Source organism: Ailuropoda melanoleuca, chromosome 8 (genome assembly GCF_002007445.2).
Source record: "Ailuropoda melanoleuca isolate Jingjing chromosome 8, ASM200744v2, whole genome shotgun sequence".
Taxonomy (NCBI): domain Eukaryota; kingdom Metazoa; phylum Chordata; class Mammalia; order Carnivora; family Ursidae; genus Ailuropoda; species Ailuropoda melanoleuca.
The window spans coordinates 72683155-72698331 of record NC_048225.1 but is presented as its reverse complement, the minus strand read 5'-3'; the positions used below and the strand labels follow the sequence as shown (position 1 = coordinate 72698331).

At 59.2% G+C, this 15177-nt stretch overlaps 1 protein-coding gene across 4 annotated transcripts in view; it reads left to right on the top strand.

Annotated features, from left to right (window-relative positions):
• Positions 1-12717, top strand: part of GPR161 (G protein-coupled receptor 161) — a 50222-nt gene extending 37505 nt beyond the window's left edge. For all 4 annotated transcript variants that reach the window (XM_019808896.2, XM_034666689.1, XM_034666690.1 and 1 more), the window contains 4 exons: positions 1292-2016; positions 7562-7666; positions 9986-10105; positions 11824-12717. In XM_019808896.2, coding sequence (XP_019664455.1) covers positions 1292-2016; positions 7562-7666; positions 9986-10105; positions 11824-12089 — 1216 coding nt within the window. In that variant the 3' untranslated portion in view covers positions 12090-12717. The remainder of the gene's footprint in view (positions 1-1291; positions 2017-7561; positions 7667-9985; positions 10106-11823) is intronic.
• Positions 12718-15177: the final 2460 nt, after the last annotated feature.

Sequence of the window (15177 nt, the reverse complement as noted above, 5' to 3'; positions counted from 1 at the left end):
TTTACTTCCAACGCCGTGATCCACATCCTCTCACCCTTTCCAGTTCCAGGGTCAGGCCTGCAGGGCCTCGCATGCCCTGGCCCCTGGCTCCTGGCCTCTCATCTCCGGCTTCAGTGGTGCTCCGGGCAGCTCCCCCACGGGGCAGGTGCTGGCCCGCCTCTCCATGTCCCCAAAGCTGCCTTCCCCCTACTCACTCCTGGGCCAGCGCCTCTGATCTTTAAGACCAGGGTCTGTGTGCGGTCTCCTGCTGCTCTGGCCTCGCCATCTGGAACAGGCACCCGCCAGGCTGAGTCGAGCCTCCAGGCCTCCGTTCTCCTCACAGGCCAAGGGAGCCTACACCCCAGCCGCGTGCGCCCCAGCTGGCATGTGCGTCGGGACTGCGTGTATGTCTCGTTTCTTCCCCTCGTCTTGGGCAGGCGACCTATACTTTCTCTGCTGTAGGGTCCTCACCTGTAAACTGAGGATAATGATAAATCCGCTTCATGCAGCTGTTGTGAGGACGACAGGGAGTTCTTACTGCTCCAGACTCTCACGCTCCTCTTATCGTCCCTCTGCCCCTGCCTCTCCTCACTGCCCTTCTGGTACACAGCACAGCGCTCAGCCCAGTAGCCTTCAGCAAATATTCTTGAATGAGTGAACCCCGTAGGCCTTTGATATTATTCTGTTTGTTTGTTTTTTAAGATTTTTATTTACTTGTCAGGGAGAGAGAGAGAGAGAGCACAGGCAGGGGCAGTGGCAGGCAGAGGGAGAAGCAGACTCCCCGCTGAGCAGGGAGCCTGATGTGGGGCTCGATCCCAGGACCCCGAGATATGACCTGAGCCGAAGGCAGACGCTTAACTGACTGAGCCACCCAGGCGCCCGCATTATTCTGGTTTTTAATGACCCTCTGAAAACTGATCTAAGTGGATTAATGCCAGCAACACAGAAATGATCTGGCTCGATGGGGGTCCCTCTGAACTTTTGTAGATGTGTCAGGACGAGCCACACTGCTGAACCTGGTTGGGCTCTGGCATTGGTGACTTGGAAACAGGACCGCCAGAGCTCTGGGTTCATTCTGGCATCCAGCTCTTGACGGAAGAAGGGTCCCACAAAGCTGAGTAACATGGCACAGACTGTGACTTGTGGGGGACCAGTTGGGGGAAGGAGCTACCTTTAGGAGCATTCGCCCCACGACTGGATCGGATGGAGAAACGCAGCAAAGCTTCCGACATCGGAGAGCACTGGGTGCCCGTTCTGGTATCTTTTCCCTCTTTTGACTCCTCTCTCTCGTCTCCCTCCACCCTTTCTCTAGCTACTACGCTGTCCTGTACCCCATGGTGTACCCCATGAAGATCACGGGGAACCGAGCTGTGATGGCGCTTGTCTACATCTGGCTTCACTCCCTCGTCGGCTGCCTGCCCCCTCTGTTCGGCTGGTCGTCGGTGGAGTTTGACGAGTTCAAGTGGATGTGCGTGGCCGCGTGGCACCGGGAGCCTGGCTACACCGCCTTCTGGCAGATCTGGTGTGTCCTGTTCCCCTTTCTAGTCATGCTGGTGTGCTATGGCTTCATCTTCCGTGTGGCCAGGGTCAAGGCACGCAAGGTGCACTGTGGCACCGTGCTCATCGTGGAGGAGGACGCCCAGAGGAACGGGAGGAAGAACTCCAGCACCTCCACGTCCTCCTCTGGCAGCAGGAGGAACGCCTTTCAGGGCGTGGTCTACTCGGCCAACCAGTGCAAAGCCCTCGTCACCATCCTGGTGGTCCTCGGCGCCTTCACAGTCACCTGGGGCCCCTACATGGTCGTCATCACCTCCGAGGCCCTCTGGGGGAAGAACTACGTCTCCCCGACCCTGGAGACCTGGGCCACGTGGCTGTCCTTTACCAGCGCCATCTGCCACCCCCTGATCTATGGGCTCTGGAACAAGACGGTCCGCAAGGAGCTGCTGGGCATGTGCTTCGGGGATCGGTACTACCGGGAGCCGTTCGTGCAGCGGCAGAGGACGTCCAGGCTCTTCAGCATTTCCAACAGGATCACAGGTAACTTGGGGACCTGCTGGGAAAGGGAGGCCCACCCCAGGCGGGAATAGCCTGTGGTCCTCTCAGGCGGTCTGACATGTTGACAGGTGAGCTCCCAGAGGCTCTGAGCCCAGGTGTCCCTTGGGGAAGCAACATCCCGGAGTGTCCCCTGTCCTTCCCAGGCCCCTTTTGCAAGCTCAGCAGCTCAAGGCAGGGGCCACCAGAGTTCAGAAATCCGTGTTATGTCAGCCCAGCCACGGCCTGCGGGCGTTCTTTCTACCAGCAACAGAAGCCAGGCACTGGCCCAGGCTCTCCTGTACTCTTGGCCAGTCCTTGCCGTTCGGCGTTGTGTAAAGCACATACCACCTGCACCCCTCCCATCAGCCTCCGCTGCCAGGCCCCGAACACGCTCCTTCTCGGCCCTTCCTTGCTGGTCAGCCACTTCCTCACACTGTCGCCGGTAACTCACGATGTGGCAACGTCAAACCCCAGGCCCCTAACTCCCCAACCCCCCAACCCCCCCACCTTGAAATGTCACTGTCTCCTGTGTGTAAAGCCACTCCTCCATCTGGCCATTGATTTGGGAGCTAACAAGTTTCTGGAGACAATCCTTTCCCCTTTGGTGAGACCCAGAGTAATTACTTTAGACAGGGACAGATTTTTTTTTTTAAACCCCTTTTTTTATTTTGAAATAATTTTTAGACTTGGAGAGGAGCTGGGAAGCGGGTACAGAGAATCCCATCCTCCCTGCTTCTCCTGGTGTTAACATGTGGCCAAACCATAGCAGCTACCAAAACGAAGACATTCATATCAGTGCCGTGCTGTTGACTCTGCCCTGGATTCGGATTTCACCCGCCGTCCTGCTCCCGTGCTTTTTCTGTGCCAGGGTCCAGTTCAGGATCACGTCACCACTCCCTTTGTCTGCCCGAGCTTTGACAAGTCCTCGTTCTTCCCATGGCTTCCATGACCGTAACGCTCCGGGCGAGGGCTGGCCAGGGATTTCGTAGAAGGCCCCTCCGTGTGCGTATCGCCGAGGCGTTCTCATGGGTAGGATGAGGTCCGCTGTGGGCAGCAAGGCCGTGGGGGTGCTGAGTTCTCTGTAGCGGTCACGTCAGGGCCACGTATGTCTTATTGCTCGTTCATGTTACCTTGATGCCCAGGGTCTTAGCTCAGGCTGCTGTCACAGAATAGCACAGACTAGGGCTCCCACCACAGACACGCCGTTCCCACAGTTCCAGCGGCTGGAAGTCTGAGGTCAGGGTGCCACACGGCCGGGTTCCGGTGACAGCTCTCTTCCTGGCTGCCTTCTTGCTGTGGGCTCACGTGGCGGGGATATGGGGAGACAGGACGAAGCAAGCCCTGTGGTCTCTTCTTATGAGGACTCTACCCTCTGACCTCATCCACTCCTGGTTACCTCCTCAAGGCCCTGTTGCCAGATGCCATCACATCGGGGGTTAGGGCGTATGAACTCCGGGGGGACACGTTCGGTCCATACGGTTCAGGGGGATCTGTCGGGTTTTCCCCTGTAAAGTCACTATAGTTTCCACTGTAGTTAATACACATGCTGGGGGGATCCTTGGAGGCTGCGCAAACCCTCTCTGTCCTTCAGCCTTCACCCAGGATTTGGAGCACGCGTTGGCGGATCTTGCCTCCAGCGGTTAGTACTGTGTCAGCCTAGTGGGGAAGGAGCTGGATCTTCCCGTCGTGTCTGAGGGCGATTATCACCTTGAAGGCACTTAGATCAACTGGAAAAAGCTGGTTCAGATGATAGTTTAGAGAGGTCTTCTATTTTCCCTCTCAAGAGGGTGGAAAGCAATAGCTCAGTTACTGGGAATGCTCAGTGGTGATAGGAGAGCTGCTCTGTGAGGCAGTAACAAGCCCACATCACTGGTTTATTGATGGAGTGTGACTTCTCGAGAGAGGAAAGAAGTCAGGGACTTTTTTTTTTTTAAGTAGGCTCCGTGCCCAAGGTGGGGCTTGAACTCACGACCCTGAGATCAAGAGAGAGACTTTGTATTTTGATCAGAGGAGAAAAAGAATCTCTCCGTACCCCGGATTTTAACCACTGAAATGCCCCCCTCTGCCCCTGACCAGTCTGTGTTTCCAAGGACGCCTTGTGAGCCAGGACAGCATTCAGGGTCTGGTTTTGTTTCTCTCACTAACTTATTCACATTTTGTAAAATCACCTGTCTTCTAGGCAAAAAAAATATGACCTGCTTTATATTCCATGGATGTTGGGAATGGGGAAAGAAAAAGAACGAGGAAGGAGAACACGGGAGGAGAGGGTAGTTAGCACAGAAAGAAACATCTGCTTTTGGCCGGGATTTTCCACGCAGATCACCTGTGATGACACTGGCAGAGGTCGAGGTCAAGGTCGTGGGGCCAGAAGAAGGGGCGGGAAACGCCAGCGCTGGTTTGGCTGGCAAGTCCAAGGCAGCTGGTGGTCTCCTCACCGAGGGGAAGGAGTCTTGCCTGATGCTTTTGGGTTGAAGAGTGTGGGGCCCAAGGCCGGGAGCTGCGGCAGGTGGCAGGAGGCGCCCAGCAGAGTTGGTGAAGCTTGGGAATAGCAGCGCGCAGGGCGCCCCCTCCCACCGCACCCCTGCGTGCCCCGCTCACACCGGGAATGCCCGCGCCCTTCTGGGCCTGGTCCACCTGGCTGAGCCCCGCCAGGCAGACCCTCCTCGGACGCCCCCATGGGCCTGGCTTGGATCCGCCCAGACTCCAGAACCAAAATCCGAGTCTGGGCCCCCTCCCTGAGCTTCTGAGACTGCCCCAGCGCTGGAGGTTGCACGGGGAAAGAAAGAAGGTGAGATCCGTTGCAGAAGGAGCCACGGAGGACGGCAAGCTCTGTCCCAGTTTGTTCCTCCCCACTTGTGTGGACTCCTGGGAAGTTTGCACCAAGGAATCCTCACTGTGCTTGTGAGCCGAGAGGAATTCCAGAAATATCTGGAGCTTCCCCGCTGACTGTGGGATGCCAAGAGTTTTAGAAACAAGCTGTCATGTTCATTTCCTACCCAGATTTCCACCGTGATCAGTGGGTCTGGGTTTTCTCGTTCTGTTAGCCCCAAGCTGAAGTGCCAAGGCTTAGGTTTTCCTGAGGAGCCACCTGTCACTGAGCCACCAAAGCGCCTGCTGCCCGTGAGGTCTTCTTGATAGAGTCCCACAGGGCTCCCCAAGGAATGGAGAGCTCTGGGCTACCTGGAGGTGGTCAGGCTATGCCACCTCATGGTGGATGGGTCAACCCTGGAGTTGACATTGACTTTTAGGGCTGGAAGGTGAGCCGAGTGCTAGCATGTGGTCTTGGGAGGCCAGGCCACAGAGCCAGAGCTGACAGGTGGCTACGGGCCATCAGAGGCCTTCAGGAGAGAGGGCAAGCTGCCCTGCCAGCAACTCGTCCACCGCTGACTCAGTGCTCCAACCCAGGCAGGGTGGAGGGCCCGCAGCCCACCCCACTGCAGGCTGGGAGGGTGGCCTGGGCATCGTGGGATGGCACCCTCTACCAATGCCTGCCACCTGATGGACTGGGTTGGAGCCTTTCTAGCAGTGCCCTGGAGAGAAGGCTGTGGACACACAGAAGAGCTGCCTTGTTGCCGGGCCCCTTGGAGAGGTGGGGGCTGGAAGACGGGAAGGGCCCCCTGGGGCCTCTGAGTTTCCCTACCTGCTTTTGCATGTTCCTTTCCTGGTGCCACCTGGAGGCCTTCCGATGACTCCAGTGAGCCTGGTTCAGCTCAGAACCGCATAGCTTGACCAGATCCCCGGGGCCTGTCAACTTTGGGTCTTTTTTTTTTTTAATTTTGTAACAGGGCTTGGATTGGGCCCAACCCAGTAGATATGTTATTGTTTCATGTGAAGGATCCCGGGGTAACTGCACCCATTGTTGAGTGGTAAATGCTGGATGCACACAGGACGGAGCAGTGCTTCCAGGCGACCGTTCCCACACCTTCCGGCCCAGCCACAGTGGTCTGGCTCCGACGACTCCTCGCGCTGCTGGAGACCAGGCCATGTTTTGGCTCTCACCGCAGCCTCAGAGCCGTGTCCCAAACCCACTGTGGCCTTAGCCATCCCAGTCGGCAGGGTGTCATCCCCCACGGGCCCCTCCCCAGACTGGGCTTCTTGCCCAGACGTGGTCACATGCTGAGGCTGAGGCTCAGGACGGGGACAAGCACGTGTGGGGTCTTCTCTGGTCCCCATCCTCTCCGCCAATGCACTCTGCACAAGCGAGATCCCCCAAGTTCACAGAGGGGTGATCGGGAGAGAAGCCTGCTCTTCCCATCTCCTCCTTGGCTCCACGGAAGGAAGGAAAGTGTGTTGTCCATCACCTCGCACCCCCAGAAGGATTAGGGTGAATGTAAAGAACAGGGCCCTGGCCGGCCTGTGAGTGGACCGGGGGGAGAATGTGGGTGCTCATTCAGTCTGCCGGCAGCGGGCCTTTCTCCTGAGGCCAGAGGGTTTGACCTCGCGTGCTGCAGTTTGAATCGCTAACAGCTCCTTCTCGTCACCTCCGGGGTCTCCAGAGCCTTCAGCTCTTTTGTTCATGGAGTCATTATTCTCCCAACGTTCTCAGGGGACTCCTGTAGAATTGTTTTTGTTTTTTTTTTTAATTCTTAAGTTCCCTCCATTGTTTCCTCTGAAATCATTTTTTTCTCTTTTCTTTCTCTCTTTTGTATTTCTTCATCTCTTTCAAGCTCAGGCCTCTCCCTGAGAGTCTGGGGACCTTGACCATCCTCTGTGTTAATGGCGAGGCCCTGGGAGTGGTCGGAGGCCCTGCGTGGGGGCGCAGGAGGCACGTTGACTGGTTGACCAGCTCCAGAAAGGGCTCTCACTCTCCTGGCCACGTCGAGCGAGCTGAGGGGCGGGGGTCCCACTGTTAACTCTGCGGCCTGTCTCTGCACCCATGGCTTATCCAGTGTTGCCTCAACTCTGACGGGGGTCTCTAAGGCCAGTCCCCCAGGTTATCCCCTCATCCTCCTGAGCCTGGGCTGGAAAGAGTGGTGGAAGGGACCCGCCACTGCCTATACAGACTTTCTGTCCAGCCCCACCTGCCGCAGAGGCTCCTAGGCCTCCAGGTCCTGAGCTCTGGGGGGACTGGGTGAGAACTGGCCTCCGCCCAGGCTTCCCCAGCCGCCGGCCTCCGCTCCCCGGGTCAGGCCCCCGGTCCTCACCTTCTAGCTTACAGGCATTCTCTCCCACTTTGCCGTTTGCGCTCTTGGAAATTCCTTTCTGGTATTTAAGTGGGATCTCAGGAGGTCACGGTGCACCCACTTCCCAAGACCATGCACCCCGTGTTTTCCCTCCCACCTGCCTTGTTGGTGTGTGTTGTTGTTAGAGTTTCCTCTTCCGGAGGCCCAGGGAATCCTGTCGCAGTGCAGACCCCCCCACCCCAGGGGATAGGAAGGGGAAAGGGCAGCTGGGGGCTTGCGATCCGGCAGTGGGTTGAGAGCCCAGTTTGCAAGAGACAGGACAGGGAAGGCTGCGGTGAGGCTGGTGGGGACAACCGAAGAGGGAGCGTCAGTGGCCGCCTCGGCGGGACCTCGGTTGTGCTGACGGTGCCGACTTTACCTTTCAGACCTGGGCTTGTCCCCACACCTCACGGCCCTCATGGCAGGCGGCCAGCCCCTGGGGAACAGCAGCAGCACGGGGGACACTGGCTTCAGCTGCTCCCAGGACTCAGGTAAGCCCCCCACGTGGCGTGCACCCCGGTGCCAGTCCAGGAGCCGGCGGGAGGGCCGCGGCCTGAGCATGGGCTTCTGGCCGCCGCTTTCCTCGCCAGCGCTTCCGTGCCTTAGTTCCCTCCTGTGTAACGTGGGGACTTCAGTTCTGTCTCTCCCCCACAAGGGGTTGTCCTCAGATCCCGATGCATTGAAACCCTTTGAAAAGTGACAGTGGACCATGAGTTGTTACTGTTAGTGTCGGACCGACGGCCAGGACCGGCTTGGGGGTCCAGCTGCCCGGCTGTCCGTGTGTGACGGGCCTTTTTCGAGCCTTGTTCTCTTGGGCAAGACGCTTAATCTCTTTCTAAGCCTGGGAGCACCCCTGTTTGTGAATTGGGGGGAATCCTCCCTCGATCAGGGGCAGTGCCACCGAGATCACACCCCCTCGTCACCATCCTGGCATGCCCAGGGCCCTGCCTTTGCGAAACTCAGCCTCCCTGAAGAAACACGTCTCCAGCGCAGATGCTCCCCGTCCCCCCGGGGCTGCCCCCCAGGGGATCCTGCAGGCCGGAGCGTCTCCTCCCGGCAGCTGCCTGTGCTGTCGCGGTCCCCACCGGCCACTTGCTGCTGCGGGCCTCACAAGGCCCTGGTGAGAGGTAGGTGGGCAGAGGCGTCCGCTCTCCATCCCGGGCCAGCCTTTGCCCACGAGCCGGGCTGAGGGCAGTGGGGGGTTTGCTCCATCCCTGCTGCCGGGAGCTTGTGAACACTCTTCTCTGCCTTGACCTGCTTCTCCCAGCCTCTGCCTGTGTCGTGGAAGTCTGGGGTAGGCCGCGGGCTGAGACCAAGACCTGGCCTTTTGTCACAGACAGTTTTCCCTGGAGGCAGAATATTCCCTGAGAATGTTCTGTCACCTGTCAGCCAGTGGGTTGAACCGCTGGTCACGCCAGCCCCTCTCGCCCAAGTCCCTCGTGTGATTTGGAGGAAAACAAGGTCTCTGGGTCCCTCCCCAGGTGTTTCCCCATTTCTCAGACAACCAGGGGGATCCAGGAGCAGTGTGACATTCATTCATTCAACAAACATTGATTTGGCCCGACCCTGTCCTAGGTTCTAGAGATAGAGTGGTGGGCTGCCCGGAGCTTTCTGTGGACTGGGGAAGACCGTCCATCATCCCACGTGCTTCCCACGTGCTCCTGCCCTTATGGAAAGACCGTAACTGGGTGGGGAGCTATGGAAGGGGAGGCCCTTTGGGGAGTATTTGGCGATGAGCCTTAGAACAGCTTGTCTGAGGGTGACGTTGCAACCCCAAGAGCAGGTAGTAGGTGGCCAGGCAGAAGGAGTAAGGGGACAGCATCGTAGCCCGGGGAAGGAGCTTGGGCCGTGGGGTCACACAGATCGGAGCGTGCGGGAGCGTCAGCCCGACCCTTTATCAGCTGTGTCTTGTCAGGGACGACGGCCACCGATTTAGCCCCTGCTGGGGGCCAAGCACTGTGCCACACGTGTCCCATCATCCCCAGACGACTCTGTGAGGCAGATGAACTACCAGCCCCGCGTCACAGACTTGGAGATGCTGAGGGATTCAGCAGCCTGCCCGAGATCCTACGTCCATGTGGAGCGCCAGCCGTGTGCTTAATTGCCACATGCTGATGGCGGCCCAAGGAATGTTCTTTTCGCAGGCGAGGGCGGCACTGATGCTTTTGCAGCCTGTTCTGAAGCAGCAGGAGGACCCCGGGGCTGCCCTGTCTCCCCCATTTCCTGAGCACTAAGGCCTTGAAGGATTGAAAGCTGGAGACCAGGATGGAAGAACGCTGGTCCCAACATTCGCCCTAGTGTCGGGCCACGGTCCCATCTCAGCCTCCCTGCCTTTGTTTCCCCACTCTTTAGTGGGGTACATTTTTCAGTTCTTTTTTGATCCCCAAAGAACTCTACATTTTCAAGTTTTGAATGTTTATTTTAACAACGATGGAGATTCAGACTGTAAAAAGAATCCTCAGAACACTAAGCTCCTTGTCATAGGGCCCTGCCGCCCCCTCTCCTCTGCCCCAGGCCTGGCTCAGAGGCACGCTAGTTGGACTCCCTGCCTGTCCGGATAACACACTGTGTGTTTCGTGTCTGAAGCCGCCCCAGGGCTCTGGCTGCAGCCTCCCTGAAATCTCCCCGAAATGAGCCGATGCTCACAGTGTTTGTTGGGCAAATGCTACAGGCAGGATGTTGCACCCGTTGGCGGGGGTTTGAACACATGGGAAAGAGGGTGCAGGGGCCATCGGGGGAGGTGGAGGAGGGGGCGGCGAGGAGGACCTTGCGTCGCCAGTTCCGTGTGCATGACCCAGCCTTGGTTTTAGGAACAGACGTGATGCTGCTCGAGGACTGCACGTCTGATGACAGCCCTCCCTCCCACTGCACCTGCCCCCCCAAGAGAAGGAGCTCCGTGACCTTTGAGGATGAAGTGGAACAACTCAAAGGTTGGTGTGTGGCGGACTGCTTCAGGACCGCTGGGGGGAAAGGAAGGGATCTGGGCGGATTGCTTGGCTCAGCCCTGCTCCCGGCGCCAACATCCCAGGCCTCCTGGCCTTGCCCGCCGCCCTGCGTGCTCCTGCCCCTGCCCGGCTCACTTGGCCACTGTTGCAGCAGGCGGCATCTGGGCTGGGAAGCGGGGCTGTCGAAGTCTAGATGGACACACACCCCCCGCAGATCCTGATTCCCATCTCCTCCCTTGGGAAGCTGCTGGGTTGGGGGAAAGCTTCCGAGCCCTCCGTTGTTTCTCTCCTTTCTGGGTGAGGTGTGGGCGCGGATCTGAACTCGCCGCTCTGGGCCTCTGCTCCCTCACGCGGGAAGCGGAAGCGGTGGCCCCCCACGTGTTCCGGCCTCAGCACAGGCCGTGCCCATCTGTTGCCCCTGGAGTCGATGAGGGCATGCGAAGGCCGTGAGAGGACTGAGCTCTGCTCCAGTGCCCACCCCTGCCTCCCGCCTGCCCTGATTCCAACCCCAGCACCTTGTGGCCTCTGGAACATAGGGTCTGGTTTCCCAACCAGACACACTGATCAGAAGGGGGACAGGGGACCATGCAGAGTGCCCACAGGTGGAAGGTTCTCTCTGCTCTGAGTCCCAGCACACGAGGACAGCCACCAGCACGACGGGGCTCGGGTGTGGTGGAGTCAGGGACTCAGGGATGCTGACCGGGACAGGAAAGGAGGGCAGTGAGTCCCACGTCTTCTCCCACCCCACTCCCCGACTCCAGCCCAATTGAGGGGCAGTCACAGAGGGCAGAGAGACAAAGCAGACTCAAGGACAGAGTCTGGCCTGCAGCCTCGTGGGCTTTATCACTTATCACCCCTTGAAATCAAACATGAGTGACTCCCTCCCCGATCCGCCGAGCCCACACAGGCCGGTGTGGCCGCTTCAGGCCTGCTTCATGGGGACGGCGGTTCCGAGGGCCACCTGTCTGCAGCCAGGGAGGAGCACAGGTGAGGGGGCAGGGGGAGGCCACATGTCCCTCCCCTCTTCTGCATTCACGTGTGTGAAGCAGCGCCCGAGGCTGCCTGCAGATTCCTTGAAACGGGTGATAGAGGGTGTGTGCATCACATGGGGTGGAAATGTGAGGGGTAGGGGCTGAACTGTCCCCCCGAAACGCCAGGGGAAAGATGGGCGGCGAGGGCAGTAATGATCAGGCACTGGGTGTGAGCTCTCTCTGTTGGTGTGAGCTATCGGGGTCCTAGGTGGGGTGTGCGGACCTTTATGTTACTTCCAACCCCAAGGTTCTGGCCGGCATGAGGCCTTGTGGTTGGGCCCGAGGCAGCCGGAGACGTTGTATGGCTCTAGGGAGCTGAACTACCACGTGGAATTTTGAATATCGTTACTAGGAAGGGTTTAGCAAGCCTTCCTTGTCTAGGGCCAGACCTAGACGTTTCAGAAAGAATTCCTTAACGACCGCAGTTACGTAACCCTAGGAAGGGGTGCACTGTGACCTTCTCTCCACAGATGAGGAAGCAGGTCAGGTGAGCTCCACACCTCCCCAGCTAGGAAATGGGACGTCAGGGATTTGAGCTGAGGGAATCTGGCCACAAAACCCACGCTCTCAGTTTGCGTCGCCCACTCCCCGGACCCCGAAGCATCTGCAGGCATGTTCCCCATAGACATTGGTCCCAGCCCTCGGCGAACCTTCTTTCTGCTTCTCCCTCAGATGCTTCCAGGAACCCTATTCTTCACGTGAAAGCTGAAGTGCACGAGTCCTTGGACAGTTACGCGGCCAGCTTGGCCAAAGTCATAGAGGCCGAAGCCAAGATCAACCTGTTCGGGGAGGAGGCGTTGCCCGGGGTCCTGGCCGCAGCTCGGACTGTCCCAGGGGCTGGCTTTGGGGGCCGCCGAGGCAGCAGGACTCTCGCGAGTCAGAGGCTGCAGCTGCAGAGCATCGAGGAAGGGAACATTTTAGCTGCGGAACAGACATGAGGGCCTCAGGGTGGACCGTCCGGCACAGGGGCGCCCGGGGGAGGGGCGACATCGGGGGCGCGGCCGCCAGCACTCGGGCTCCTGGTGGGTCCTGGCGATGGGACCAGAGGCAAGCAGACGGAGGTGTGGCCGTGACTTTTTGGGAGGGGGGCATAGAAGGGGGAATAGGGACCATGGCTTGGAAGGAAACCACCATGTGGGTACCTTCCTCTTCTTCAGGACCAGTCCAGCTGGGCACTGTCCCTGAGGTCTCAGGAGCTAAGCCCTTCACCGTGCACTTTGGAGGACAGCACTTCCTCCTCACAAAGCAGGATCGTCCCCCGGCCTTCCGCGGGGTTGATGCAGGCCACGTGGGGCCGTTGGGTCGACACTGAATGCTCCTCAGAGGAGAACCTGGGAGCAGAGCCCCTCAGATGGGCTACCCACGCCTCCGTCCTTCTTAGGACCTTGCCATTAGCAGAGCTGCCTGCTGGTGCTTGTAGGGGTGGCCCGCGGGCCACTGAGTAGAAGCAACAGGCCCGGGGCTGCTGTTGCTGAGAATGGGGGCCGTCCTGCCTGCCTCCCTATTGACAGATGCTTTGGGATTCCAAACGATGGGAGCAACCACTATAAAAGACACAAGGAAGAAGCAGGTGCCTGGTGTTTCATTTCCAGAACTGAAAAAATAATCCATTTGGTGAGGACACCCCCCTCCCACCATCTCCCCAAGCCAGCCCGGGGCTGTGGTGCCCAGCACAGCCAGGAAATGGAGAGGCTGTTCTCCTGGGAGGGAGTCCCTGTCACGTAGGGAAGCCTCATCTGCTAGACTGGGGTATTTGACCAGTCAGAACAGCTGGCCTCAGGTCCACAGGCAGCCTCTGCGGGCAGCAGTGGCTGGTCCCCCAACCTCGGGCAGCATGGGACAGGATGGGGTAGAAATAACGCTTGACCCGTGCTCTTGGCCCAGCTCCTTCCCCTGGGACCATTTGGGACTTCTGTCACCTCTCAGAGCCATCCGGAAAGTGGGGTAAGGGGGCGGGAAGTTGGATGGAATGGNTTTTTTTTTTTTTTTTTTTTTTTTTTTTTTTTTTTTTTTTTTGGACGGGGGGGGTGGGAAGGGCTGGGTAGTGGACCCTCGACCAACACGGCTTTTGATGGTTTCCTACGGGTGTGTGCAGCCCTGTGCGCCATGTGCACACTTGTCGGACCCATGTCCAGCGGGGGCCTCACCGAAGGCCGACCCCCTGGAGGAGGATGTGGACGCGGAGTCACAGGAGTATCATCTGTCCGGGTAGTCCTCGCCCGGCTCCCCTTGGAGGCGGGACAGCCGCAGCACCGGGGTGACGTGGGAAGCCAAGGGACTGCCCGTGTCCACCCTTCCCTGGATAGGAAGCGCATGCCAAGCCTTCCCCACCTTCCGAATGCGGGGTGGTCAGCAGGGGGCAGATCCAAGGAGATGCAGCTGCCTTTCCAGAAAGTACGTTCCCTCTGCCGTGTTCGCTTTGGGCTTCACCAGCTCCTGGTGATGCGTCGTCCTTTGGCGGCATGGCAGAAGCCGGGGATCAGCTGTTTGCTAAAACCCTTTCCCGCCCCGTAGCGCTTGCTGCCTCCATGGTCACCGAGCCCATCGACAGTGCTCCCGGGTCCGCTGGCTGCCAGGCGCTGGTCTGGGCTCTAGGGGTGGGGGTGAGGAGGAGCAGGTGGCTTTTCCAGGGGAGCAGAGGGCAGTGGCACCTGCGGGCTCTGCCGACACATGCAGCTCAGACAGACTCTGACCCTGGCCCGGGGCGGGGGGGCATCCCTAAATCTGAGCGCATTTCATGTTTTCTATGTGTGTATATTTTTCTCTACGTGTGTTTGGTCAAGGGACCATGTTCCTGACCAACTAAGATGCACAGAGATGGCCCTTCCTCCAGGCGGGAACAGCCTGGGATGGCCTGCCCGTTGGCTGCCTTGAGGACAGCACAGTGGCCTGGAGCCAGGGGTGGAAGGCGGCTTCCCCTGGACTGCACAGGCTGCGCTCTAGGGAGAGGGTCTTGGGATCCCAAGTCCCCACTGGCCAATTCCAGACCCGCTGGGATCCACTAGGGTTTCCCCTGAGGCTGTCTAGAAATAGCACACTTTGCAGAAAAATTCACTGCCTTTCCGTTTTCTGTTGACACTGCCAGGCCCTGCGTACCCGCTAGGTGCGAAGCGCCAGGCTGGGCTCGGGGCAGAAGCTTTCAAGTGCTTCTCTTGTTATCGCGCAGGGAGGGGCCTGGCTGATCCTGACGCCGACAAATAGCAAAGCCAAAGCGTCTAATTCGTTGGCCGGAGGGAGGTATCTCCAGGTAGGGCGCTTCGGGAGAGCTCCACGACGTAGGGGACCGCTTGAGCCAAGCCTCGGAGGCTTTGTGGCCGCTAGAATCATGTTTTGCCTAGTCAGGAATCCAACTCTGCCTTGATTGAGCCTGAGAGAGCAAGAGCGAGTGAGAGACGAGGAACACGGGGTGGGGGGGTGGGAGGCGGTGAGGAGTGCAAGAGGCGCAAATCCGCGCACTTTCTTAAGTTCCCCGGCGCCTCTTTGAGGACACCTGCCCTCGGGGCCGCAGGTCAAAACCCCAACTGCCCCCACTAAACCCGGGCCTGTCGGCTTTATACTGCTGTGCAGTGACGGCCTGAGTCCTTCCCAGGGGACTACGTATGGATAGTGGCAGCGGGGGACACTGGGCCACACAGTCGCTTAAAAACCTAAGTCGTGCGTGCCCCGGTTTTGACAGGACCACGTTGAGGGCTGTTGCCCAACTCTGCCCGTCTCATTGAATATGACGGGGTCCCTGTGCTGTGCCCCGGATGCCCGGTTTGGAGGCTGTGGGGGCGCCCGCGCCCGCGCGCACAGCTCGACCCCTGGCCACTTCGCAGGCCCGAGGCGCCGAGCTGGGGCGGCGGGGGCCCCGACGCTAGGGGGCAGCAGTGGGCTGCACTGCCGCCAAAGGCCAGGTTGCTTCCCGCGGGCCTCGCGCCCTCCGCCGCCCGCAGCCTCCAGCTCGCTTCCGGGCGACGCCCGCCGGGCGCAGGCTCCCGGGGCGGCGGCGCCGAGGGACGGGAGGGAGCTGAGCGCCGAACCGAG